Source organism: Phaethon aethereus (assembly GCF_964289735.1).
Source record: "Phaethon aethereus genome assembly, chromosome: 8".
Classification (NCBI taxonomy): Eukaryota; Metazoa; Chordata; class Aves; order Phaethontiformes; family Phaethontidae; genus Phaethon; species Phaethon aethereus.
Genome location: NC_138584.1, coordinates 13,531,437 through 13,557,411, shown reverse-complemented (window position 1 = coordinate 13,557,411; position 25,975 = coordinate 13,531,437). Strand labels below are relative to the sequence as shown.

The 25,975-nt window shown below is 38.3% G+C and overlaps 1 protein-coding gene across 4 annotated transcripts in view; it reads right to left on the bottom strand.

Moving 5' to 3' along the window:
• COL11A1 (collagen type XI alpha 1 chain) overlaps positions 1-24,124 on the bottom strand; it is a gene marked incomplete at its 5' end in the record, with an annotated part of 160,097 nt that extends 135,973 nt beyond the window's left edge. For 3 of the 4 annotated variants that reach the window (XM_082002896.1, XM_082002898.1, XM_082002897.1), the window contains 3 exons: positions 1,952-2,165; positions 7,110-7,277; positions 24,010-24,124. In XM_082002896.1, the coding sequence (XP_081859022.1) occupies positions 1,952-2,165; positions 7,110-7,277; positions 24,010-24,124 (497 nt within the window). Of the gene's footprint in view, positions 1-1,951; positions 2,166-7,109; positions 7,532-24,009 lie in introns of those variants that run through there. The other variant, XM_082002899.1, reaches the window with a different exon arrangement.
• Positions 24,125-25,975: the final 1,851 nt, after the last annotated feature.

Genomic DNA, 25,975 nt, shown 5'->3' with positions numbered 1-25,975 from the left:
TGTGATCAATCATCAAAATTTTACCATGTTATTTTGCTTATTTGGATGTATGCCACAGATACAGAGATTTTTCAAACATTTACAACAGTTCCAACATGGATGCTTTTCCAGATACATATACTTAGAAATGCTTGCCAATATTCCTACAACAATAGCTTTGCCAAGAACCTCACTTCACCAAGAAGTGAATGAAGTGATTCAGAATACTGACAAATGATTTTGTTTTAAAGACATTTGAGAATAAAGTTTTGTACAATTTGCCCAACTATACTATGTTCTTTATGAGACTTTATTATCATCACAGACAACATCAATTTAGTGAGCCTCTCTGCTATGACAATTTAAATATCTAAAAGCAAGAGCAAGCCACTCTGTAATCTAACATGGAGCAAAACATCAAAGAATCTTTGATATAGCAGGGCAAAAAGTGTGAAAGTATGTCATTAGTGACTGGTAAGAGGAAGGCTGGAATCAAATTATTTTCATTGGCATTTGTGGCACTAAGGTTGTTTAAATCGGAGACACAGCTTAGATCATTGTTACAAAGAGCTTCTGTATATCAAAAGGAACACCTCGAAGCTAATGGAATCTGACTACTAAGCACTATCACTGAGCCAGAACTCTAATTCCATGTTTTCTCTGGAATACGGTTGAACATTATCATTATAAAAGCAAACTGTCCATGCATCCTCAGGCACATTACCCTGTTTACACTTTTTAAATATATCTCATTTTCAGATGAAGATTGTTGTCCTAGATCCTTCATACAATAGCTGAGTCCGAAGAAAATTGTCGGTCTTTTGAAAGTATGTAGAAGCTGAATCCATGAAAACATAGCTCACTGTGGATAGGATTGTCTCCAGTTGATTTAGAAGTTGTATAGTCTCACTGCAGGAAATTGTATGAAACCAAGTTCATTTTAATTTCTTAATTTTTATCAGTTTCTCAACATTTTGGGTGAAATTCTGGAATCCACATCAAAGCTTTGTTATTTAGAGGAAGACAATGAAAAATAAAGTTTGCTGCTTCATTTTATCACTCTTTCTGTTAGGGAAATGCATCAGGTTTAGGTTTCATGGTAATACAAGGGCTAAAAGACAATTACTTTTTTCTTTTGTATCCTTTATTGCTTTATAAACTTATTTCATTATAGTTGATATTTTGCCCTTCCTTCTCTACTGTCTTTTGCTTTAATAAAATTTCATTCTGTGTATCTCTGAAGACTGTGGCTGCTCCTCCTGGACTGCAGCACAACAAATAAAAAGCCTTTGAAATGAATACCCATTTACAAGCACTAGAATGACATTCCAAGAGAATGATTGCTTGTCTACGAAGGGAAGTTAGGTACAAAAAATTAACTGCATGAATAAATCAACAGGTATTTGAGATTAATTGCTGTTACTGAGGGTGCAGTGTAAATCCTTGCAGCATTCCAGATCAATTGTCCAGCTTGTTCTTCCCTGAATTCCTTATATATAGACATGTGAAACCATCTTATTTATCTGCTGTTTTGGTTCAGCATAGGAGAAATTCTATGCTGTCTTGTCAACTTGTCTTCACTCTGTCACCTTCAAATGGACAAGACAGCCCTTCTAGCGAGACTATTCCTCGAGTCTTTTTGAAAATGGAAGTTTCTTTCTATATTGCACAGGAAGAATCTTCATAGGCTTAGTTTGGGGGGGTTTAACTTCTATGACTATTTCTTCATTCTTGATTTACAGAAATGTCAAATAGGAAAGGTGGTTTAGCTTTATCTGTAGCTGTATACACCATTTGAAGCTGGAACTGTATTCTGCTGCAAAGGTTCTCTGATTTTGTACCACAGCAGTCCAACTAGCTGGAAACTGTGTTACTAATTCATTTAAGTATTTAAGATAACTGTTTGTAAAGACCATAATCACCTATACAGTGGTCTGTGGTATCATTTTTCATCTTAAAATTTTACACTTACTTGCCATCAGCAATGTTGACTGTTCTGAAAAGAGGATAGTCTTCCGGGGCAGGTTTTCCATTTTGGTCTTCAAACAGGAAGACAGGGGATCTACCAACTTCAACACCTACTTGCTGAATTCCTTGCTCGTTGTAGATAGACAGAAGGAAGGACTGGATACCCTTTTTAGGTTTTACTGTCATTAATATTGAAAAATCTTCTGGAAAATCTCCACCTGTAAACGAAGTAATATATACAGTTAGAAATTCACAGAAGATGAAACCATTCTTTAAAAGTTTCTATTTTTCTGTAAGCACAGAGGATCCCACGTACGAACTGTTGGGATTTTTTAATTCTCAAAAATTAATACATAAAAAATTACACTAGGAACATTTTTTATGTCTTTTTTTTCTTTCTGGTCTTTCTTTAATTCCTGAAAGATATACCTTGATGGTTCTTAAAATCATGACCTGTAAATCTCTTGTGAAATTATGTTATAATACAATATATGCAAGAACCACAACAATTTCACATTCATTATTTTTTCTATTCATCTTCTTTTTAGTAATCTCCTAATTTAAAAGCATGCAGTACAATTTCACTCAACAAAATAAGTATCTGTATTATAGCAAATATGTTCCCAGGCACTTCATCTCCCTTGATAACCACTTGTTTTAGCTTCTCTCTCACAATATATATTTGAGTATTTCTAGAATAATATTGTGCATAACATTGAAAAAATGCATAATTAGCTTTATTTAACAAGAGCTTTAAGGAAAAATCAAAGAACACTTAATTTTCATTTATTCCCTGTTGATTTTGCTTTGACGTAGAGATTATATGTCAATCATTGTTTCAACCTTTACAACTAAAAATAAACAAAATTATAAGTGGATATAGCTTGTTTATAAAGAAAGGACTGAGGTTTGTACTCAGTACTGCTCCTATTGAATCTGCTGGTAAACCTACATTTCACTTGATGTGCAGGTCTATTAGGCTTCATAACAAATGGAGTGTAAGACTGAGATTCTAAAGTTCAGAATACACATTAGATCTGTGTGGCTTCAGCTGCAATTTGACATGCAAGAAATAGAGGGATTACAATCTAATCGCAATGTTGGCCATGAATTTAACTGCAACTTGCAGTTATAGTCACTTGTGCATGAGAGTGGGTAAAATGTTCTTAAACATTTTAATAATACAATAAGTTTTAATAAAATAATATAATTTACATTTTTGTAATAAATAAAAGTATGTAAGACTTAAACATCCAAAGTTAATTTAGGAATTGTTTCTTCCAAAGGAGAAAATATAAGATAGTTTCCAAGAGAGGTTTTGTGGGAAAAATCTTTTAGGATTCTACAGTGTCTTCCATGAAGACAAGCTATTGATGTCATTAGCTCTTCAGTTACAATATGAACATAAAAAGCATAAAATCTTCATTGCTCTTTAAATGACATACTACTCTTCTAAAACAGAAAATCCCTAGTCTTACACTTACTATATAGTCTGCTGCAATGCTGTTTTACATGCTTTCTACCATCTTTTTCACTTTTTTGTAGAAGGTTGTTGAAACACTGTAGTAATATAGACCACTTTAGGGCTTGTTTTGACATCTTATTTTGAAGGGATCAAAACAGGAAGCATTTCATTTACTCTGGTGAGCTTTTGGTCAAGCTTTTTAGTGACAAAGTAAAGCTGCTAGTTTACATATTAAATTAAACTGTACGTTATACCTTTTAATAACAGAGTAAACAGATGACAAAAAAAGGAAGAGAAAAGATGACTGTCAACAAAAGCCAAAGAAATTATTTGAAAAGCACTGAACACTTGCCCTGTCTGCACTGTTAATCTGAAAGATATGTTGAAAATGCTTAAGGCGGGTGACACTAATTCAGCTAGTCTGGGCATGTGCTCTTCAAACAGATAACATCCTATGAAAAAAAACCTGGGAGCTTTCTAAGAAAGGTGACTGAACATGAGTCATGTGCCTCACTTCAGTAGTTTCTGTTATCGCTGCTATGACATAATATTCCCAAATGTTTTATCTTGCACCTCATTTTGTAATTATAAGTAAACTTCCTCCAAAGACAGTTTTAATTGAAAAAGTAAAAAAATTAATTACATTCTAACATGTAAAACTTCATGTATTGCTATGGATATGTAGTTCTTGGACACATACCTGGAACAGTTATCCAAGTCTTCTCAACTACTTTTAAATTTCTTATTTATTGGTATGGTTCTGTTTGAACAATAACCAAAAAGAACAATAACAACTGAGGGAAAATCACTAGAAAAAATTTTGTATATATCTGGGTTGCCACTCCTGTCATTCCTATATGCTTTTGTAAAAGAAAACTAAGAGCATATAAACAAACAGTACAACAAAAACTAAGCAGTTATCTCTACAATTATGTAATGCCTTCCAGTCAGTGAAATCAATGCCTATTATATTCTGGGAAGTTGGTAAATACTATTAGATCCATTTTTAAAAGATGGATATATTAATGATCCCAGCTTTTGCCATTCATAGCTCCCTTTGAGCTACAGCAGCTAAAAGATACCTATACTTCCGGATGAGTTACAGGAGTTAAATGAAAGCAAGCACAGAATGCATTACAACTTGTATTGTTTAGCTAAAATGAAGTCTCACAACTTGGTCTTGTCTTGGATATCTTCTGTAGTCTTTCCACTACTATAGAGCACTAAGAAAAAGGGACATGATCACTCAAATATCTTTAAGAATCATCTCTGAAAAAGAAGGATTTCTTGCAGTGGGAAGAAGATTCTGCAAGATTCAAAAGGAAGTAATTACCATAATCACCTCCAAAAAATTGTTTCTAGGTTCTTTACTGAAGTAGAGGATAGCATGACATTTTCCTGTCTTAACCAAAGTTTTGTGGTGGCTGCTTTTTATACTGTGAGTATGCAATGCTTTTTATTCACGCCCTGCACACAGAAGTGTTGCAACAGATTGGTAAAATCAAGCAAACTGATTCCCTTTGTACAGCAGAAACTGAAAGCATTAATAAGAAGAGTACCTAAATTAAGGCAGTCAAAGGCTATAGAAATTTAGATGTTAGCCAAAAACATGAGATACTTATTTGTTCTGGCATTCAAGAATAATATGAACAGTTATTACTGCTGCTGCCACATCTCCTCTTTATGCTACAACTTGATCTATTAATAAGTCTAAGTCAACCCAAGCTCTCAGACTTCCAGCTCTAGACTTTCAAGCTTTGATTTAGCAGAAGTTGCTTGTACTGTTCTTTAAAAATATCAGTCATTCCAAGTCAGTTTAATCTTCTGCCCAGTTCTATTTGAATGCTCACTTAAAAATTTTTGCTGTACCACTTTAGCTTCAATGACACACACTGTAAAAATCAGGATAAAAAGGTGCCAACTTATTACACCGTGCAACTTGTGCAGTTTTTCAATACAATGGATCATTTTTGCTTTTTTTAAAGAAAGAGCAACCCATATTCTGCTAACCTTACTTAGGTGAAGTAGTAATTAATTACACGCATAGTCATACTATCAGCAAGATATGGTAGACTGTAACGTGCCATTCAGTGAATGATATTTTCAGCTGGATAGCTCTGTTAATTATATGCAACTTAGTTGAGAGAATATATTAAAAACTGAAGAACTGTGCTTTGATCTTCTTTCATGAATAAGAAAGTAAACTGATGAGTTAAGTGAACATGTAAGTTATGCTCAAACTGTGTTTAGTTGTTTCCCAGGTTGCTCTGGGAACACAGTATTACTACAAAATAATGTATGTTTCCCATTTTTATGGATCTTGGATGATATCTATATGATTGATTTCTACTTCGAAAGACAAAAAAGAAAGTATTCTTCTTTGCCAACACACAATCTGTATGTTTATAGACAGACTTGTTCAAAGCAGAAAAATTGTATGTTCCATGATTTTGGTTTTTAATATTCCCATTATCATTTTCCTCAACGGTTTGGGTCAAGTGACAAGTGACAGCAGAATAATGGAATAAAAGTCTCTCCTCAACATCCAAAGAATCTTTTCCAAAATGTGATTCTTTCATTCCAGAGAAATTTGAGAGAAAATGGCATCACATTACCTGCTATCCACAACTAGCTTTGTTTAGTCCTCCAAATACCCAGATACTCTTACGTAATTCTTAACAGATGGTACTTCTGGGAACAATTTTGCAATGGCCAACCACAACTCATTTGTACACCACAGTATTACTCCAGGAAGTACTGCTTTTAAACGGACTACTGAAGCTGTAGGAAACTTGTCAAAACCACCAAATAAGCTTTCCATCAGATAGCATCATGAAAGAGCAGGTAATATGACTTAAAGGCCAATTCTGCCAGTAACACAGAATTTGAGGAACAGCTTTATAACTGAAACCAATAAAGACAGATTCATTTAGTGGATAAAGAGCATGTCCTGTAGTCCTGGTTTCAGCTGGGATAGTTAATTTTCTTCATAGAAGCTAGTGTGAGACTATGTTTTGAATTTGGGATGAAAAAAATGTTGATAACAAGCTGATGTTTTGAGTTGTTGCTAAGTAGTCAAGGACAGTCCAGCTTTTCATGCTGGCCTGCCAGCGAGAAGGCTGGAGGTGCACAGGAAGCTGGGAGAGGACAGCTGACCTAAACTGTCCACAGGGATATTCCATATCATATGACATCATGCTAAGCATATAAAGCTGGGGCAAAGAAAGAGGGGGTGGAGGGACATTCAGAGGGCGGAATGGGGGGGGACATTTGGAACTATGACGTCTGTCTTCCCAAGTAACAGTTACGCATGGTGGAGCCCTGCTTTCCTGGAGATGGCTGAACACCTGCCTGCCCATGGGAAGTGGTGAATTAATTCCTTGTTCTGCTCTGCTTGCGTGTGCGGCTTTTGCTTTACCTATCAAACTGTCTTTATCTCAACCCACGAATTTTTTCACTTTTACTCTTCTGATTCTCTCCCCCGTCCCACCATGGGGAAGTGAGTGAGCAGCTGCGTAGTGCTTAGTTGCTGGCTGGGGTTAAACCACGACACCTGTGATTCATATGCAGGCCCAACTCTAAGGATAACAGAAGTGTTTTGTGGCACTGATCATGAACTACATGCTGTGTTTTAGATACCATAAAAGCATAGGCAGTAAGATAATTTACGAAAGCAGTAGCTTTCTGACAATCCTACCTGGGTACAGCTGCTTTGTTGGGGCACTCAGCTGTGCAGTTTTTGAAACTCTGTAGGCGACATCTGATCCTTTTGAATCCCTCCTGTTTGTGCAAAATCCTGCTGTTCTTGATACTCCTTCTGGTGAATTGTGAAATTCTAATGCTTTTAGCACATCAACGGGTTCAGCTGACAAAGAAAAAAAAACCCCACAACAAAAAGAATTACTCATCTTGAATGTCTACAGTACACAGCCTCTAAAAAGAACATTAATTTCATTGCAAAAGTGTGTATGTAATTATAGCAGTAGCTGCAAACTATTTTGCTTTATTGCAGATTAATCCTACACCAGAATATTATTTTAACAGAATTATTCATTCTTAAATATATGAGTTCATCCCATCCAATGTAATTGTTATGAACAGATTTTCAAAATACTTGACTACACACTGAAAATCACTGTTTCCCAAACACAGAGAATCTTGGTGATTGAATCTTACAATACATTCTTTTAATAAGCGATTTCTAAGTGGAACTGCTTTTGAAAGTTTGCACAAAAGTTTCAGAAGTATTCAGCTACCAATAATCTGCTATAAGAAACTCATCAGTTGCTAACATTAAAATATATTCTGAATGCATATGACCGCTTTCTCAGCACAAAGCGATAAGGAAGAAGCTAATCTTCTCATCCAGTTAGAAAAAGAAAAATGTACCTGCCTTGCCTGCAAGGCGTGAATGGACTGAATTGTAGTCTTTCATTATTTCCATGTTAAATTAAAATTGATTTATTTTGTACTTTAGAGCCCAAGTACAATCAACCCATTTATGCTCAGTGTCTAACAATTTAAAGTTGAAATACAGAGCTGCTACTGCACTGATATCGATACAAAATTATTTTAAAAAGTATATATGTATATAAAAAAAGCCATCAACAAAGCTTTAATTTATAAAAGTTCACCATGGCAAAAGGGACAACTACTGAATGGACAAGCACTTCAACAGAGGCAGTGACAGAACATAGTTTGCCTACTGCATATCATTTATCTTAGAAAAAAACTGGGTGCTCATTCTCATACTCCCTACAGATCATGGCTTTACTAATATTTTTTTTTTTTTTTGAAGTGGAAACAGAATCTCAACAGATCATTTTTTCACTTGGACTATTCTGCAGTTTTAATGTTGGCAAACATATACTAACTTTTTCTGGAAAGACAAAGTTTAACATGACTTTCACTGTTAAACCCGAGAAATGTGTTTGGTAAATATGACCCTTCTTCATGTCTTTGAACTGCACTGTGGCACTAACTATAGCTAATTTAGTCTCTGTTGTTATTCATTTTACGTCAACAAATATCAACTTAAGGCTGAAAATTCACTGTGTGTGAATATTCAACTATTTGAACAAATATTTGCAAACAACAAGTGGAAGAGTGTAAAAACACAGGCAAAGTGATATCCTAATTAGAGTCACTGATGGAAACATCTCTACCTTCTTACTATTTGTACAGTTCTAGGCAGAGTTTTTTTGTCACCGTAGTATCTCAGAAGTCACTTTAGTATATTCACTATCAATAACAGATGTGAATAAAGTTAAGTTAAACTAGCGCATCCTATTAATCTCCTGGCATTTCCAAATATGAAGAACTCAACATTGTGGTTAAACATATCTTTGAATAACACCAAAAGTATATTCTTTAAAAACAAAATATGAGGTTTTCTCAATCAGCCTACAATGCACATAACTTCTTCTGTCTTAAAATATATTCACAAGAAAATGATTGTGAGCTTTAATTTTTTTCATATCATGCAACTTTTCATTTCTTTTTTCCATCAGATTGTGTTATCATATATAAACCAAATAGTCAGTTTGTTGCAAGCTAATACATTTTGAATGAATGCTAAAGTATACACCTGAATTTACTTAAAATCTACATATTCTGCAGATTCGAGAAATCATATTTAAACATTCTCAAAAAAAAGTTTCAACAGTGTGCAAATTCTGAAACATTAGTCTTTCCTCTCTGTTAAGTACTGGCTAAATAATTTTAATGGATATAATGTATTTTCTGTAGGTATTCCACACAGTTCTAAAGGCACTACCGTACCGAAGGAACTGCCCCACTTTTTTTCTGGTAACCAATGGCTATTTTTGCAGTGTCTATAATAATTTGAACCAGTAAATTAATGTAATACCAGTCACTGGAAATATTAGTAAAAATTCCAAGTTGCTATATAAGCCAGCGACTGCTATATTCCTTTTTCCTTTGTTTTTTCTATAATTCATACCAGATTCTTCATTATTTTTTGGAATAATGGCTGTTCTTTGCCTGGCTGACTGGGAGAGTATTAATCCATAAACAATATTATTCATTACTCCCTGCTGGTTTTGCTGCTAAAAAACTTCCAGACAAGACACAGAATAATAATAGAACAATCTTCAAACCACAAAGTCAAATAATTAGAACAAATATTTGTTGATAGTCCTTAGATGCCATTTATTTCTGCAAACTGTGATTCACAAAATGTAAATAGCAAAACCACTAGTCAGTTTACAAGGTTTTCTAATAACTTGTCAGAGAAATGACAAGTTATATGAAGGAACTTACACAAAAAAGGTAGTCTATGAGTCTAGGAGTCCAATGATAACATGGCTGACTTAATACTTATAGGTCACAAGTAACAGAAACTGCTTCCCTAATGTATATAAAAGATTTCAGATAGCCACTTCGAACAATAATTAAAAAGTAAAGTTCTTTAGAAGTCTTTAGATGTACCAGGCAGGAATGTATAATATTTAATATGCTTCTTTACAAAAACTTGGTTTAAATAGAAACCTACGTATCATTCAGTCTGTGAAATAAATAGATTCAGTTTGTGTCTCTTCCTCATAAATGCTTTTGCAATGTTCTTGTGTGTGTCATTACGTAACCTGGGCTTGAGTCTCATCAAATGCCCAGATTAGGATGCAACCAATCCTATGTTTCAGCTGGGAGGTAGCAGGCCTGGGAGCCTCCTCACAGCTGTTGTTGCCAAAGCTTCCTGAGAACAGGCTCACTGTGTAAAGCCCTTCTCCCCTACATTCTTCCTGTGTCATGCAAAGGGATACCATATATTGGGGGTTCTGCAGAAACACCCTCTTTTTGCTAGTGGAACTTTTGTCTCAGTGAGTTTCAGGGGTTTTTTTACATTTTCTGGAACTATGGCAACCTAGTTGGTGCAAGTGTTCAGTAGCCCTGACCAGGCTGCCATGACATTAGTCTCAAAATTCTTGAGGAGCTCACTGTGTATGTTCAATGCCTCTACAGAAAGCACTAGACACAGTTGCTCTCAGTATGCCACAGAGCACACGCAGAGGAATGCGGTCAAAAATAAATAGCTCTTTAAAAACAGCAGCACTTAGATCCTAACTGGTTAGAGGTAACCTGTTTGAAGTATAAAGGATGATGAGAAGTCCTCGCACAGCCAGCACTGGCCTGCTTAGAATACTGGGGTAGAGAGGTAGGAAGACAACTCACAGAGTCAGGAAGCTATCAGCTGAAACTGTGGCTTCTCTCTGCCAGTTTCTGTACGTTCTGCAGTGCTCAGTGCCACTGTACCCTCGGAGCTTCAGCTCTTCCTGAAAACTGCCTCTTCTCTAGCATTCTGCTCCCACACAATTTCTGGGAATGGTAAGATATAGCCAGAAACAGCACCAGTGCTAAGACCATGAAGTTTGCCTGTTTGCACAGTCCACAAATTAAAATTACAGCTTGTACTGATATGGGGCAGCATCAATGTAACCCATATATTGGCAGATCTAAGGTCTCTCAGAAGAGCTTCCTTACAGTGCATATAGCAGCTTGCCTAAATTATTTTACCTTCTAGTCTAATTTCTTTGGATAGTTTTCTCAGAAGTAAAGAAAACTGCAAATTAATGAATGATATGTGAAAAAATGCTTTTGCATCTTTCCAATTTGGCACTAAGATTTAAGATGGCAAGGAAATAACCAACAAATAAGCACCATGCAAACAGCTCTGTTCACCAGTTCTTATGGTGCAGTTCATTCTCCTTCTGAAACTTGGACATCAGCTTTGAAAACTCAACTCTGTTTGCCATGGCAAATTTGACAAAATACAAGATCCAAACCCTGAAAGTGGGTCCCTTCATGCAGATGTTTATGGCCATGCTGCACTGCTGCTTGAAGGTCACCTCCTGCAGGCAAGCCAGACAAAGCCACAAGATAACCCTTTGAAAAGAAGCCTGTGTTCATCAGGGCAAGCCTGCATTTTTCAGATTAAGCCCTCCTGAGTTTCAGACCGCAATCAAAAAGCAAGTTTCCACTGTTCTACTTTCCCACTGACAGAAAACCATCTGCAGCGGATCATTCTTCTCAATAAGTACTATAGTGCGAAGTTCAACAGCGTATGTCATTGATTCAAAAACGTTCAGAGACATGTACAACTTTCACTGCCACTAACACACTATACAGTAGTAGCCATAGAAGTTTTTAAAAGTGCTGGGATTTCTGGAATGGCAAAGGAGGATTCCTCAAAAATACCTTTTTAGAAGACAGAATCATGTGAGATGGCAACCTGAGGGTTCTAGTATCTTTCAAGACACCAAATTGTTAACATTTAGCTCCCACATAAGTTCCTTGTTTTCAAAAGTAAAGAAGGTAAAGCACACACACACACAAAAAATTAGTGGCGTAACATCTCAAGACCTGAAATAACTTGTAACTTGCAATATTTAAAATTTTAGAGCCAAATTCTGGTCTTCATTACTGTAGTATGACTGAAGTACATCCATTCACTCAATGAGCTTTCCATTTTTTTAGTGGTATGGAGAAGAATGTTTGGTCCTGAGCATTTCATATTAGATACAACTCCAAAGACATATTTAATCTTCCTTTGCTTTCCCTTTAGCTTTCTTCCATAGAAACTAAATAGGAAACTTGGGGGGTAAAAAGACAGATTGACAGAAATAGGAAAAAATCTTCTAAGCTACTTTAAACAGTACTAAAACCTGTGTAAAAGCCTGTTAACTAAAAAGAAGAAAGAAAAAAACCCCACACCTTCTGCCAGCATATTTCTGGAAATTAATAGGATTCAGTTGTAAACTAGACACTAGATCACACTTTTACACTGCCAGGTCAGGGCAGAGTATCAGGAGTGAATTACATGAGGGAAACTTCATGTGTTTTCTGTTTTTTTGGAGAGGAGGAAGATGCATATAAAAACTGACTTCCAATTTCGCTTAGCATTTTCAAGCCTAGACTTCCTATATGTACAATGATACCTTTATTTTAAAGACTATGACAATGCCTTCTATTCAATAAATTAATAACTATATCTTTTAAAAACATAATGCAATTATAGATTGAAAAAGAACCTCTGTAAAAATCTAGACTACATTTTGATCATATATTCACATTTAAAAATATTATAGCTTTCATTTAATTCCACAATTTCTAAATTGAAATAAAATCTGTGATATATCATTGGTATTAATATTGACATTCATTCTACACACATGGATCAAATTCCGATGCCTTTATATTGCATTACACCTAAAAACTACTGCCATTGTTCAATGTGATTTCTTCTGGAGTTAAATAGAAGCTGGCGAAAACAGCAGATTAATTTCTGATATGTTATAATACCATAAACAGCACTTATTATACAAGATCAGTGTACTTGCTTTCTTCACATTGACTTCCTGATACAGTTGAGCTGGAATCTATTATGTAATACGGCTCTCCCTTTCTCTTGGTGAAAACTGTCCCTGAAGGAGGTTCCCAGGTACCATAACAATACAGGTTATGATATCAGACAAATGAGGGACTGAGAAACTGTACAACAATGCAAAAACTGAAGTCCTTTGGACACAGTCTGTGCTGATGACTTATTCAAGATGTGACATCAAGCCTCCTTGTCTTAAGGATGACTTCAGTTTTCAGTATAAATGCTTAGCATTTCCACATCTCTCTATGGAAATACTTCTTGTAGGTGACCACATAACCCTAGGTAAGAGGATATACATTACAAGACAGGGAGAAGTTGTATCAGATGTAAGAAAATTTGCATTGGAATGGTCAGGTCTGGTTCATAACATTTGGATTTATTTAAATGCAGGTGGTAATTAAATGAATGGTCTTTAATCATATCTTCTTAGTTTATCAAATATGTATCCTGTCTGTAACCGAGATTATGGCAAACTTAATATCTTACTGATAGGCAATAAAATGTCGTTTGTGCTTCAGCAGCCACCATCAAAATTCTGCATTGTGATAAAGCCCATCTGACCCTGCAAAGGCAAACCATACAGAACACAAAAAAAGATGGATCAACAGTGCATCTAATGGCAGCAATGCTGTCTTTGGAATTACACCATTTTGGATAAAAGGGTAAAATCTATACATGTTATCTTCCTAGCTACAATTGTGTTGCAAGGTTAATTATCTTCATTTTAATAACTTTGCATTTATGAAAATGTTTTGATTTACAACAGACGCTTTTTTACAATTTTCTAGCTACTGATCAACGGCAGCGATGATCCAAAACCAAAGTTCTCTGTACAGGCTTAGTCAAATTGCATAGGTTTACTCAAATCAATCTGGTGAGTGACCATGTAAATGCTAGGTATGTAAATGCTAGGCCATTGACACACACTGAAAATAGAACTGTATTGTTTCACATAAGTAGAATGTTCTGCCCCATATCTCTCTAAGCAGCTAAAGTGTATGTGTCAATAAATTTACACTTAAGCATATGAAACACTTGAGCTCCTGTTTCTTAGCTTACATATCAGCCTTCACTCACAGTATATTACTAGTAATTTAAGTCTGCTCCTGTCGCAAATCAATTGACAAATTCATTGTGGGATTCATTTCATTAACAGAAAATGACCTGGACAGTCTATTAGTGGAAATTTTTTATTTGCAGAAGAAAAAATTTTCTGCATACTTGCAAGTGCTTTCTCAGAAATTCTTTTTGACCTATATAGGCTAATTGGTTATCTAACCATCCCTTCCTACAAAAAGCGGTACTGAGAAGCAGTTTATGGGTCAATTCCATGAGTGGCTTCAATTCTCCACTTCTGTGGATCTCAGTCAGTATTTCATGTCTTACTCAGATCTTAAGAGGTCAAACATCTGGAGTGATCCTATCACAGATGCATGCAGTGGTCCTCAGTAGACTTGGAATACATGCACATTGAAAAGATATTACTCATTGACTTGAGAGCTCTTTTGAGTGAATTTGATTATTCCTTAAGAGAAAACCAAGGAAGTCAGAATGGACAGCTATCTTTCTTGTCTAGAAGGTCCCACACCTTGAGTTTTCTTCTAGTCTACACAGAACATGCTGCAAGCCACTTAGAAGCTGCAATGAGAAATGAATATATCCCTGAACCTTTTTAGATAGGCTATACCAAACTTGACATCTGTTCTCTTTCTGTGAACTCTACAGCAAAGCATTTTTAGCTGCAGTTAAAAGTGCTGGTGACTAAGGACCAAACAGTTCAAGACAGACTTCTCTTGAAGATAGGGTATACAGAGGAAACAATCATCTGCGTTTTCAGAAGGAAGGACATCGCCGTGAGGCCTCAATGTGAAACCCTCCAGGACTCACAGGAAAGTCACTGTGGTGGCAACTTCTGGCTACAAAATTCATTCCCATAAAAAATTGTTGAGGGGATGACTCATTTAGACTAAAATATTTTTCTTTCTGTTCAAGTGCCTAATAAAGCACAGAAGTTGAAATCCTATTATATTTAGATTTTGGTCTGGTAATTCCTGAGTCTTAGTCTCTTAATTTTATGAGAGAGATCAGGCACAATGATCCTTCCGTGTTTAAAGGCTATGTTTACATACATAATTTACAAGATGCTCCCAGACTGCATGCTGGGGGACATACTTTAAATGCAAATAATAACAAAACTCAAGGGAAAAAAAAGAGACAATATTCTTTACTTTACAGATATACTTTAGCAAACTGAGCATGCAACTGTGTGCTATACTGTTAATAACTTCAGTAACTGTGGCTTTTCCTTTTTCAGATATAATAAACAGTATTTTTATAATAAACAGTGTTATATATTTTTCAGATACAATAAACAGATAACTTAGAGTTATCATAATTCTTCAGCAATGCCTTTCTTTTGATTAATATGAAAGTGAAAATTTATCAGTGATGACTCCACAAATAGCCTGTAAGAGTTACAATCAATAACTTGTAATTGGTGAGATACAACCCTGGAATAGAAAAGAGCTTAATGAGCCCCAGTAAAAAGAATTATCTGAGAAACCTGGGAAGATTAATCTTTCTAAATTACTATTATTTTACTTCATATTTTTCCATGGAAATACGTTTCATTCTGCCAGTGATCTGTTCCAATGGAACCACCACAAAACTAAAACTTCAGAGTGCTGAAACATTAATCTTCAATTCTAAATGGAGTGTTTTTTTAAAGTTTAGTCCAGTTTTATTTCACTGTGACAGTTCATTTAAAGAGTAGAAGCTATTACAGCCTGGTAGGCTAAAATATGCATATTTTGTGGGTATTGATGATGGGACTCCTTATATTTGAGGACAAGACTTTCAAAATAGGCTACCCATGGTTAAATTTCTAGTTACGTATTTAGGAACTTAAATAGAAGGTATTGGCTGCTCCACAGTTTTTTTAAACTATGCTACCTATTAAAGGCATAATACCCTACAGTTACTTAGTTTATTTACTTTTCTTAAAATTCTGAATCTTCAAAACTATAAGCGCTCATTCTAAGGACTCTCCATGTGTTCTATAGTTGGGTGAAGATAAAAATTACTATGAGGAAGGTTTCTAATTGACACTCATTAGATGGTCCAAGGCTTAACAAATATAAGAGGTGAAAATACTTTCATGAACAAGAAGAACTCTCATGAAGGGGTAACCAATCTTCAGTTTCTGCTGTTAACGTCAGAACAGTTCTGTCAGGCCAGAAAAAGGGAGAAATGTTTTTATTTTAAAAGCAGTCTTAGATACAGATTGTGTCAAAGTTCTTCTACATAGGTTTATTTTAGCTACCATTTGTCAAGCTATTTCAGCAGTTCTCCTACTGTGAAATCTGGTAACTTTTCCCCTCCCTGCATTCCTTCTCCCAGATTATTAGTGTGGCTTCTGATTCTATCAACAATTAGGAAGCAGTTTAGTTTACGAGCTAGACCTAAGTTTGCTAGAGCAGAAAGAGTAATAAATTTGCCAAATTATCAACAAGGAAGTATTTACTAGTAGTGTTAGAATCTGGATTTGTTAAACTGTTGGTTTGTTGACCTTTAGGATACCCTACAAGACCATCTAGAAATCTGAAAATTAGAAACTAGAAATCTGTGCTATTTCTAATGTGGCAAGAATATTTTTGGTTTTATTTTTACCGTTATACACTTTTACTTATTGTGGGCAGGTATGATGGATAACTTAAAACCCAAAATACATATAATTATTATTATCTGTATGGATTAATTTACTGTATTCTTCATCTGTTAAGCACTAATATAGGAGTAAACATCCCAGAGCAGGAATTCAAAAGCATGTTATGCCCAAAATGTTTCACTGAGCTTCCCAGTTCTTAGAAAGGACTCTATCACCTTCCCACTGCAGGCTCTAGTCTCTGTATACCAAGCAATGATTCCCTGCAGTTCTGCCATAGGTGTCTAAGCACTAGAAAAGGATCAGACACTCTTCTGTCCTTAGCATTTCCTACTGGCGAGATTCGGGCAGATCTGCACTTCCTCACAGGCTCTTAGGATTGGCAGTCTGAGAATCGCCTGCCTCCTAACTCTCTACTGAGAGCCCGGACGTGTAACAGAAGACTGTTCTGGGAACAAGCATCAAAAGCATCGGTTCTGCAGTGTCCTTTGTGGAGGCTCCAATACTTTTCATAGATGTTAACCAAAGGACTTTACAGAACTGGATAATATGAACTCTCTGTTTTGCGGGCTGCAAAACTGAGTTACAGAGCATCTTCCAGGTACAGAAGTAGAATCAATTAAGCCGCCTAAAGTAATCACATAGTGTTCCTGGAAAACAAGCTGGTTTTTTTCTAGGTACCAAAATAGAAATTTATGAGATTAACTGAATATATATTGCCCATGTTTGGGCATATTGCTCCATATTTCTGGAGACATACTTCAAGGTTGTTTTACCTGTTAACAATTCTCCTACGTTAGCTTTTAGATGAATTATGCAATTGGGATCTTGGCTAGTGACATTTTTAGAAGAGGGTGTTATTGCAGTGCTTTCATATTTAATGATTAAAAGAACCAGAGATTATCCAGATATGTACAGGAATGCTTTAAATGGCCTATGATTGACTACTTCATCAACAGAAGGCTTGTGTGAAACAGCTCAGAACTGGCTACTTCTGTTTCCACACAAATTAGTTGGAAATTTTTCATTGACTTCCTATGCCGCAAAATCTACTAAATATGTAATAGTATTTCAAAGACAATAAAAACATGCATGTATGGGATGCATTTTTGATACTCACCAACTACTAACTGTATCTCTTTTTAAAGACCAATCTCTAACACTTATACAGTAAAAAAGAAAAACAAATACCAAAAACCACTTAAATCCCATATTGAAACCAGTGGAAAAATTGCTTATATACATACAACTACACACTCAGATCTTTAATAAGGTTGGCTTGCAGGCTTATTTATTTACTGGAAATATTCAGCAAAAAAATAAGACTAGTTATTTCTCGTCTTTGTTACATTGCACAATTCTAGAGTGTAACCTAGATTTTGAGACTTGCTTTATATATTTCACCACAAAAATGTGACCTTTTTATTACTTAAAACCTCCTTTGAGACTAGATAGGTTGTACTTTTATCCTTTGTTCAGCAACACTGACTGCAATCAAACACTAAAGACCTGATCGTGATTCCGTAAAATGTTTCACTTTTTACCACAAAATATTGGACTAGTTCATCATCTGGTGCAGACCTGTATTGATCCATCAGTTCACAATATTTTAACATCTGTCTTAATACTACTGTGAAGTTATTCCTATTTTACACCACAGCAGATTATATCAGAACTCCAGTCCAAGTGTTGAGGCCTCTGCTAAAGATACAAAAAGTTCTTTTTGTACAAATAGTGGAGACAGTACTTCCAACTGTGAAAATCAGCAAAACAAGTATTAAATTCTTGGGAGTATCCTGTTTCTGTTACCATATTAAAAAAAGACATAGTCTAAAAATGGTCACTGCAACAGGAAGACAAGGTGTTCCCTCAGCAATTAAACATGAAAGAAATTGAGCCCACTTAAAAGCTTTGGTGACCAAGGTATTTCTTCAGAAATAATCCAAATAGACTTCAAAAATATCTTCTAATAAATAGGAGTTTTCAAATGTGGAACATCTGGACATTTTTCAGCATAGAAAAAAGGCAAAACACAGCTAAGGACAAAATTTACAAATGGTGCCATTTGAAGTAACCGTATTTAATATGATAGGGGAACAACTAAATTATTTTTTTAAATCATACAACTAAAAATTTTCACCATACTTTCAATGATGTCAAAGGTATTATCTCCCTTTTGAGACCAATGTCAGGAAATCAGAACCAATTCTGTATCCTACTGGTATTAGCAGGAATTCTACTTAAGCAGACAGCAAGGTTGTAAAACCTTGAATTTTATTTTTTTTAAAACTATGATAATTTGAGTAAATACACAGGTAAGGGACAGAGTAGGTAAAACTTGGACTACAGTAACACTTTAACAATGTGGCCATAATTTGACTGATAACTAAGGTAATTCATATTGTAGACAAAACTTAGCTGCCAGTGCCATTCTTCATAGCAAGATCAGGATCTTCGGTTTTTTAATGGTGTTTTATAATACATCTTCCAGTTTGCTTTGCAGCAAACACTTTGCTGCCATAACATATGCTCTGCCAAATATCTTCTATTTCACATACTGTATGCATTAACACTTTGACATACAGTGAAGTCCCAGACCTAGAATTTACAAAGGTTTTTACAACTTCTTATGTGTGATAATGTGCTAAAAAGAATTTAAGTTCTGCCAGATTCTACTACTATTGTAATAACAGGGTCAACAATTAATCCTTACATTTACAGCCTGTAAACTTGGTATTTAATATTAAGTAGTACAGTTATAAGCCCTTGCAACAAGCATGTGCGTTCCCCTAATTCCTTTTAAGCCACTGCTCTCTATTGTGTCCATCCAGAGGGCAAATCTTTATCACTGCATGAGACTTCACATTCTTAGAACATTAGAGATTTCTCCCAAGCTCTGCTTAATTTATTCCCTGCTATTATCAACAAATACTCAGAACAATGATAAATTAACCAATGCTGGGAGGATTTCTTCTGAAAAGAAGCAGAGAGCTCTACAGAGAAAAGAAAAGCAACTTCTTAATCTTGCTGGCAGATGGAAACCCTACTGTTCACCACTGTACAAAACAAATCCGGGAGAGACATAATTGTTCCACTGTGTTTTAGGTATAACTTCACGTCAGTAGTAATGTCATGGCTCTTATTTATGCTGCAACCTTGTTAGAATTAAGGGCCCTGTTTGGAGGAGACCAAATAACTTTGGGCAAGACAATTGTAAAACTGAGTATGACAACTCCTTTCCTACATTTTACAGCTGCTACAGACACCAATTTCACCAACAATGTTTTTCTTTTTTTTTTTTTTTTTTAAGTAATAAGAAAACACAATAGCACAAGGAAAGGTTTTACGTCAAAGATCCTTTTTTCTAGCGACGTTCCAATAATAGGTGCTAGGCACAGAGATTATTTCAAACCAAAAAAAACTGAGTATTTGTGGGTCTTCTATATGTACTTACATACAGTTACATTGTTAAAATAATATACGAAACTGAAGTTGAGAAACTTCTTTTCTGCAGAGCTAGTAAAAAGACATTGTTCCCTGCAGCCTGAATAGTCCTTCCTGGGATCCTTGTGAAGTCTCCTTTTAAATTAAATACAAAGATTCATGCTGTAGAGAATCTACAACACATACCAGTGATTTTTCTGTGTCATATGTCTGCTGCTGAAGTTGAAATAACTATTTTACCTTAGAAACAATTTTTAAAAATCTAAATTATATAGCAAAACAGACATATACATGCAGGTCTCTCTTGCACTATACTGGGAAGACTGGACCATTTCACCTGCTGATCCCTGGGACTCAGAAAAACTTCAGCTAGGACCACTAGCTGAATTTATTAAATCAAAGAGCGATTTCACTAAATTTTGCTCACTTTGTGAATATTTATCTGAGAAACCCCTGCACATCCTCGGTTTCTAAAGGTTAATGGCATTTTGTTAAACTAAAATTAACACACTAAAAGCCTATTTCACTGTAAAATAAAGGAACAGTGAAAACATTTATACTCTTTTTCAGCCTTAAAGGTAACTTGATCAGTTAAACTCAAAAGTGCTTTACATCAGTACCAGTTCTGAAAAGAGATTCATACTTTTCTAGTTTAAAACACCTTTTTGTACAGGTTTATACTAGCCAGATACATTAGTTTTCATTCAAGAAACAGATCCGTATCTTCCCAGTGTAACTTACTAAGCAATTACAAATAAGTGATAAGTGTTCATCCGCAAAGAAAACTCTCCTTTTGGCCATCACTATTTGGCCCAGTTCTGCATTCCAGAATTCTGCACCTCTAGGTGCAGAAACTCCCACTAGTTTCCAAGCCTGTGTGCAGGAAGCACAAGGAACCTTTGCTTTTCCTAAAATGACTGTAAAAAGTAGCTATTCCGTATTAGAAACAAATCTGCTTGTCACTTACACAGAAGGTCCGAAGTGTATTTTCTATATATAGCTTCATAGACTCATTTTCAGTAAGGATTCTTAAATCTTTTTGCACTCAGATTAAGAGCTGGATTTCCATTTGCTTGAAAAAGCTTATAAATAGCAAAAAGACTGATCTTTCATTTCTCGTCCATGAAATTTAAATCAGCATCACAATAGTGCATTGATGCCAAGCCCCTACAAAAAATTTATGGTGTTGAAGCCATGCCATTTCAACTAAATGAGTTTATTCATTCCAAACACATTACCAACAGATTTAGTATTAAAGGTGAGGAAGGGGAAAGGAAATCAAAGGATGTCTTTTAAAATACTGAATTTTGTTTACTTTAGCCAAGTCATAAAGCAAAAATATTTTCTAAAAAGAGCTGCTTAAGAGCTGGTGGGCGCTGAGCTGACCAAATGTGAGTTACTAGTTTTCCCATTCAGTTGTTTCTCACTTCTGTAACTTTTTCTGTCTAAAGAAGAAATAACTCAAGAGCCCAATCAGCCCTTCACATCCTCTTTCTTGGTACTATGAGAGACACCTCATACTTCTCTTTCTTTTTTGTGTTAAATAAAGGAACTTGAAAAAAAGTCAAGAATTTTAGGAATCTTTTGAGGTTTCTCTACATGGAATGGATTCTGTTGTCTTAAAAAGAAGTTACTGCTGTATGATTAACACTTCAGATGAAAATACCATCTAATTTTCTTTACATAGGGGTAGTTTATGAAAAGACGATTGAATAATATGGGATTTAATTTAACAGAGTTTATAAGGGCAATTATTTACATTTTATTCAGCATTTCCATTTAGTCATATTGTTTACCTGCTGCAGTATGCTGTTTTATTCCTCCGTATTATCCCTCTCCTACTTTCAAATATGAATCATTATGTCCTATTTTATCTTTTAATTACTTTAAACAAGATTAGAATACAAAAAAGATGATTCATAAATATCTCCCTTGCACTCTGTTAGGGAAATTAGGTCAAATTCTACTCCCTCTGCAGTCAATGGAAAAACTCTTACTGACTTCAATAACAGATCAAGCCCTAAACACACAGCTCCCTGTAGTTTCTAAGCAAATGGCATACTGTACTTCAGAAAAGTTCAAGAACTAAGTTCTTTTCAGAATGCTTCCACAGACGTGAGAAGCCTGTGGTTTTGTGTTTCTGAAATGTCCTTTATATGGAAGACTAGAGGAAAAGATTTTTAATATAGCTTTTTAATTTTTAATAGCATTACCAAAAACAAATTAGTCTGCTTAATGTTGCTGAATATATTTTAGTAAGTACCAGATAAACTTCTGTTGATTTTTCCTGGGCTGCTTGGGTTTAGATTTTCTTTTAACTTCATTTGCATCCAATCCATTATGTAAAGATAATCTACATAAATCCTACTTTATGAAGTCAATTCTACAGTGAATGGTCACATGAAAAGTGGCACCTAGAAAGATGAAAATCTATCACGCCTTTGCGGAGAGTATTGCTTCTTGAAGAAATTTAGTTTCGACAGAATAATGAGGAGCCGAATCCTTGAAGCACTGAGAGGTTAATTCACTCTGGGTGTAACTCCACTGGAGTCCGTGGAATTGCAACAGGGATGAAATTTGACCCCTTCCAGGCCCTGTCAGCAACGGGGCCAGCAGGGGGCAGAAGCCTTGATTGATCTGACATCGTCAAGGTTGTGCCCAGGTATAAAGGGCTTGAATGGAAACTGATCACCCTACTGTGCTCCCTCTAGGACGCCTCTCGATTCAGAAAGTGGGAATTCACATGGAGAAATACCTCGTTAAAATAATAAATGCATAAAAATTAAACCTTTATTTTCCGATAGTCAAGCCCCTTCATGGATGTCGGACCCACAGGAAAATAAAAACCTCAGTCCCTGCCAGATTGGCCCCCAGATGCGCCTGCGGGCTCCGGTGGGAAGGAGGGATGGAGGAAGAGGCAGCATTTCCACCCCCAGTAGGAGAGGAAAGCGCTCCCGCCAGCGGAGAATATACGCTGCAGCTCCGCGAATGTGCGAGCACATCTCAAAAAGCCGGAGCGCCTCGCCGGCGCCCAGATGGGGACGCGGCGCGGCGGGCGGCCGAGGGCTGTGCCGTGGCGGGGAGCAGTGCGGAGGGGAGAAGTGCAGGGAACGAGAGGGGTGGTGCGGGAAGTGGGGGGAGCAATTCCTTTCTGCTGAAGCTGCCGCGCTGCTGCCTGGCTCTTGTTCCCACGGCAAGTTCCGCCGCGGGCTGCACCCTGTCCACCAGGTCCACGGGCACCTAAGGGACCACTCGATCCCCACGGAGAAGCTGCAAAGGGGGAAGGGGCCTGGGGATGGCGCCCCGGCGCTGACACTGCCCGTGTGGAGCCCAGCGACACTCACGCTGAGCCCCCCGACCCCCCCCCCCACGCCTCCCCGCGAGGGAACCTCCGGGCTCGGCGCTGCGCACACCACCTGCGGGGCGCCGCAACGGCCGCGAGACCGCTCTCCTCAGCGCCTGGCAAAGGGCCCCTTCAGATACGTTCTCCTCACCTCGCGTCCTGGAAAACTTTTTACTCGCTGAAACACCTTGCAAAGGGAAAAGTAAAAAAGTGGAGAATGGAAAAATTCAGAACAGAGGGCCTCCACGCCCCAGATTTCCCTTTCCTCGTCCCTCCGAGGGGAAGGCAGATACTTGTCGCTCGATTTCAGCCACAACTTGATAAACTTGAGCAGAGTAACGACGCTAAGTTCAACAAAACTGAAAATCGTACACGCACTCCACAAGACGGAGATTAGTACTGGGAGAAAGTCACTCTTCAGCAAGTATTTCTTTGATCTTCCTACCCGGCCAGGTCATCCCCTTTACTGCATTAAAACCACATCCACACTTAAAGCCGAGGCTGAACGGGAGCCATACCTCCACGGCACCTGGGAGGGACGTCCCCTGCTCGCGCTGCCGGGGGCTCCCAGCGGGTCTCCGTGCCCCGAGCCGGCCCCAAGCGGCTTCGTGCCCTCTCGCCTTCCCAGCATGGGAGCCGCCCTGACAGTTTTCCTCTGAAACGCGGCCCCTGCCGTGCCCTGGGTCGCTCTTCCCGAGGCGGGGAGAGAGGCGACTGGACTCCCCGGGTCCCCTTTGCGTTCTTACCTCCTCTGACCTCTGCAGCCCGGAGAAGGACAGCGAAGGTGATGAGCACGATTACAGCAGAGTCCCAGGGCCACCTTCTCGTTTTCCACCTTGTGGACCATCTCTGCATCTCCATGTTGGGCACCCGCAAGTGTGAATTAAACCCGGGCGCCTTCAGTTTATACCAGCTCCGTCCTTTCCACTATATTCCCAGAGATGATACCTCCTATAGAGCCATACGTGATATACCAAGAGGGGTTTTCTCTCTCTCAACCCCTCCCTTTCTGCCCGGCCTTGTGCAGGCCCCTCCGACCCGGCCGCCCTGGTGCCCTTGCCTTCAGACTGAAGGGAGATGAGGGGCTTTAATCAAAAGGCAAAGAGCGCTGCATCCCCCTAAAGGCTTCATCCCGTCAGAGGGCTGGGCGAGAGGCTCCCAGGGCCACCCCTGGAGCCCAACTGACAAGCCAGCCGCCGGGCGGAGGCCAATCGCGCGGCTCCCCCGGCCGCCCACAGCACCGCCCTCCGCTTCGGCAGCCGCGCACCGGCCGCTCCGCGGCCGCCAGTCGCCCGCGGTACTGCGGGCCCCCGGGACAGCGAGAGCGGCCCTCCCGAAGGCGCTTGGGGACCGGGGAGCAGCGGGGCGAGAGCGAGCCAGTGATCGCCGCTGCCCCCTCAGACCCGCTTGCCGCCCCCCACCCTCCCCACCACCGCGCCGCCAGCCCCGCGCGCCCGGAGCATGCGCAGTGCCGGCCGCTTCTCAGCGCGGAGGGGCGGGCGGCGCGAAACGGGGATGCGTGGGGGGGTGTGCGTGGGCAGTGGGATGACACGGGGGACAAGCGGAAAGCAGGAGGAGGGGGCCGCCGGGAGGGTGGGAGCGGGGGTGGGGGGATGTTTGAGGGGAAAAAACGTGCGTGAGAGGAGCCGGGGCGCTGAGGTGAAGGCCTGCTGCGGGGTGGCCCGTGGGGCACCCCGAAACTCTTCCTGCTGGCGCTGGAGCGGCGGCAGGTGCGGCCCCGGCCGCCCGAACCCCCTCACGCCCACCCCAGGTACAACTTGTTCTCACACACCCTTGGGAGATCTCCGGGGGCTTCTCTTTAAGGACGCTGTAAAAAGGAGGGAGTGGGTGATGAAGGAAATGCTAACAGCCGTCCCCATTACCCCGCCTCGCCACGTCCTGGAAATGAGGAGCAGGTTTCACAGCTCCTCCCCGAGAAATCTCCCGTTCTCACTCGTGTCCTGCTACCACGCCTGTGCAGCAATCGGTAACGGAGACCGACCTGTTGGTAGGCAGTGGAAACCGCTGGCAGAGCTGAGTCGTGCGGCATGTCTGGTCGAGGTTCTCCGGAGGGGTCAGGCTCAGCCCTGGCTCGTCTGGGAAATGAGAGAAAACTATGGTCACATCTTAGTAGAAGTGTATATCAAGTTTTTAAAATTTGCCTTCCTTGAGATCCTTCTACTTCAGCGCCTTTCAGCAATTAATAAACATACGGTTTATCAACAAAATACATGTTGCTTTTATATATCAAATTAAATTTCACAAGTGTATTATCCTTCCCTACAATATCTTATGTTTTACTGCACTATATTAATACACCTAGCTCTTTCTGTCCTTGATTTTCTGAAATAGTTGGTATCATTGTCATTAGCTTTATAAGTGAGGGGACTGAAGCACATAGCACAGTTACATGCAAGCTCCCTCAAATGCTGTGCTTACTAGATGCTTCCTAGAACAGATCAAGTTAATCCCTTGATGTTTCATCCTCCTTTGTTACAATGTCTGTAGGTAGTCCCACTTAATACTTTGTCATTGGAAAATCTCATAGGCTATGAATTTTCAAGTTTCTACTTGATGCTTATAAATTACACATCTTTCTGTCACCAGCATTCTTCCTACCTCCAGTCTCTTATCACACATTACCTCTCTGCCATTTTTTTAGCCTTCTTGTTAGCCTAAATGAACACAGCTATGCTGTATCCTAGTAAAAAG